The sequence below is a fragment of the Monoraphidium neglectum genome (assembly GCF_000611645.1).
Source record: "Monoraphidium neglectum strain SAG 48.87 unplaced genomic scaffold scaffold02961, whole genome shotgun sequence".
NCBI lineage: Eukaryota > Viridiplantae > Chlorophyta > Chlorophyceae > Sphaeropleales > Selenastraceae > Monoraphidium > Monoraphidium neglectum.
This window is the reverse complement of record NW_014010667.1, coordinates 2,784-5,490: the sequence shown is the minus strand read 5'-3', so window position 1 is coordinate 5,490 and position 2,707 is coordinate 2,784. Positions and strand designations below refer to the sequence as shown.

General features: G+C 62.1%; 1 protein-coding gene across 1 annotated transcript; it reads left to right on the top strand.

Annotated features, from left to right (window-relative positions):
• Positions 1 to 670: 670 nt before the first annotated feature.
• Positions 671 to 2,494, top strand: MNEG_11904 (AP-2 complex subunit sigma-1; the record flags this gene model as incomplete). Its single annotated transcript, XM_014039624.1, has 5 exons — positions 671 to 823; positions 1,095 to 1,149; positions 1,464 to 1,582; positions 2,117 to 2,176; positions 2,450 to 2,494. The coding sequence occupies 5 exons, from the start codon at positions 671 to 673 to the stop codon at positions 2,492 to 2,494; spliced, it is 432 nt and encodes a 143-aa protein (XP_013895078.1).
• Between the last annotated feature and the right edge of the window lie 213 nt (positions 2,495 to 2,707).

The window sequence follows — 2,707 nt, the reverse complement described above, 5'->3', positions numbered from 1 at the left end:
CTGGCCGGCTCAGTGGCGTGCTGCTGTGCCGTGCGTCCAACACCCTGTTGAGGGACATCTGGGTGGCCTTCTGACTGGCGCTGCGCGGTTCTTGCAGCCCGGCGAGCCTTCTGCTCCGCTGTGCGTTGCCTGACTATGTCGCGCCCGCGGTGCCGCCGCCGCTGCTGCTGCTCGAGCTGCTGCTGCTGCTGCTGCTGCTGCTGGATGGCTGCTGCAACCTCAGCATCTGAGCCGAAGGCTACCATCTGCATGATGTAATAGTATGCTTCGTCTCCATTGTCCGTGGCCGCCAGGATACGGTAGTTTGTGCCGGGTGCGTAGCGTAAGCCGCGCGCGCAGATAGTGTTGTGGAGAGATGTAATTGATATGCCGGTGGAGTCGTGAGCAGAACGGCGGTGTGAGCTCATTCTGGTTAGGACCGCAGAATGCATAGAGACCTTGTTGAGCACCCGCCAACTGAACGGCAACCACCACTTGACGGCAACATGCGGTCGATGAGTTGCCAGCAGGACGCGGCATGTGCATTGCGTCCAAAATTCTTCAAATATTTTAACACTGTACACACACGCACAGCACAGGTGTCAGATCACCTCTGAACAAGCCGTGGATGCAGGAAGATTGACCTTGCGCACAACAGTCAATTAGACCTCCTGGGCTGCGGGTCGCGGGGATGATTCGCTTCCTGCTGCTACAGAACCGGGCGGGCAAGACACGGCTAGCAAAGTATTATGTGCCTGTCTCGGATTCAGAAAAGCGTAAGCTGGAGTACGATGTGCACAGACTGATCGTGGTCAGGGACCCCAAGCACACAAACTTTGTCGAGGTGCGCGCGCTGCGATGGTCGCACCCTCCCCCGCGCCCAATCCACGACGGCGCTCGAGGCAGCCACGACCTTGCATGCAGGCACCCAGGAGCGCAGCGTTGCGACCTCAGTTGGTCTCATGCTATTGTCACGGGCGCGGCCGTAGTGGCGGTCCCTGCACCGTGCACCGCCATGCTCACGGCTGACCAGAACAGCTTTCGATTTGCAGGGCCCCCACCCGCTGACGACCCCGGCCCACTCAACCCCAGCATCCCCCATCCCTCAATCCCAGTTCAAGACATACAAGGTGGTTTACCGGCGATACGCGGGACTCTTCTTCTCGATAGGTGAGCGCACCTCTGCGACAATGCAGTGAGCACTCCCTCCAATGCAGCCCGCGCCTGATTAAATGCAGCGGGCTCCTGCCTGCGGCACAGCTGCAGGCCCATGCAATCCACCAGGCAGCGGCGCCGAGGACGCCCAGGCAGCTCACAAGGGGTGGCGCACGCGCACCCGCGGCAGGGCGACACACGGCGGCGCCGTGCCTCGAAACCCAGCGTGTCGCAGGCGCCTCGCGTCGCGCGATGCGTCCGCCCCATGCTCGCACGAACTGCGGTTTCGCGACCCGCGGCCTCCACTCGTGTGGCCGCCCGCCCGCCAGGCGTCGACGCGAGCGACAACGAGCTGGTGACACTGGAGACGGTGCATTTGTTTGTGGAGATCCTGGACCACTTCTTTTCAAATGTGTGCGAGCTGGACCTGGTGTTCAACTTCCACAAGGTGGTTTTCTCCTTCGGAATTCCCATGATTTTGGGATTTTTCTCTGATGGGTTGTTTGGCGGGGGACCTTAGAAGATTTGGACCACTGTTGCTCGTCATCTGGTTTAGGGCGGCCGCGCTTCATCCAGACTTGGCGCGAGCGAGGTGACAGACGGACCACTGGGGTGGTCACCCATTGACAAGCCAGGGCGAGGGAGTGCAGCTGGGCATGGTACTGTTTCTTCTTTCGAGGACGGAGGAGCAAGCTTTCCCTTTGCCGGGTGGGGTGAAGTTGGGTGGAAACGGGGGTTGGGAAGGGTTCAGGTGGGGTGGAGGCGCGTTCCAGGAAAGGGGCGGTTTGGGGACCGGCTGGTGCAACACTGGAATGAAGCCAGAAAATATGGGCCGCAGCCTGAACCAAACACTCGCGGCTCGATGTTACGAGCACCTTGCTCGCTCTCATCTCTCCCCCAGCACCCCTGCCGCCCCACGCACATGCACCCCCCTGTTTCACCCGACCAACCTCGGCGCGCGCCCCTCACTCCCGCCCTGAAGGTGTACCTGATTCTGGATGAGCTCATCATGGCGGGGGAGATGGAGGAGACCAGCAAGAAGGTGACCTGAGGGCTGAGTGGGGGCAGGGGCTGCCTGAGAAGCCGAGCAGCTGGGGGGGGGTCAAGGGGAGGGTACCAGGGTTCAGTGTGTGGGGTGTGCGAGGAGCGAGATGGTGGCGGGAGGGAGTTGAAAATCGCAGGCTCCTCGGGCGCTGGGGGTGTTCACCAGTGAGGGGCGATGCTCGCGCTTGTGGTGGAGCTAAACCGGGCCCGGAACTGCGGTTGGACCTGACCTGACCTGGTCTCACCCAACCTGGTGTGATCTGCTGCCCAGGTCATCCTGGAGCGGCTGGCTGAGCTGGAAAAGATAGACACCTGACAGCCCTGCAGCGCCAATACGCCCCTGTCACTGTCACGCTGGCGCCCGGTCCCGCCCAAGGGGCAAATGCAAAGGACGGGCTTGCCGCCGGCGCTGAGCGCGCGTGCCTGGCCCCAAGGCCATCCCTACATCTCAACTGGACCGCCCCCTGCCTTGTCCACGGTTGACTGCCTGCGCCCGCCCGGTTTCTTTGCCCCTTGGCCCTCGCCACGC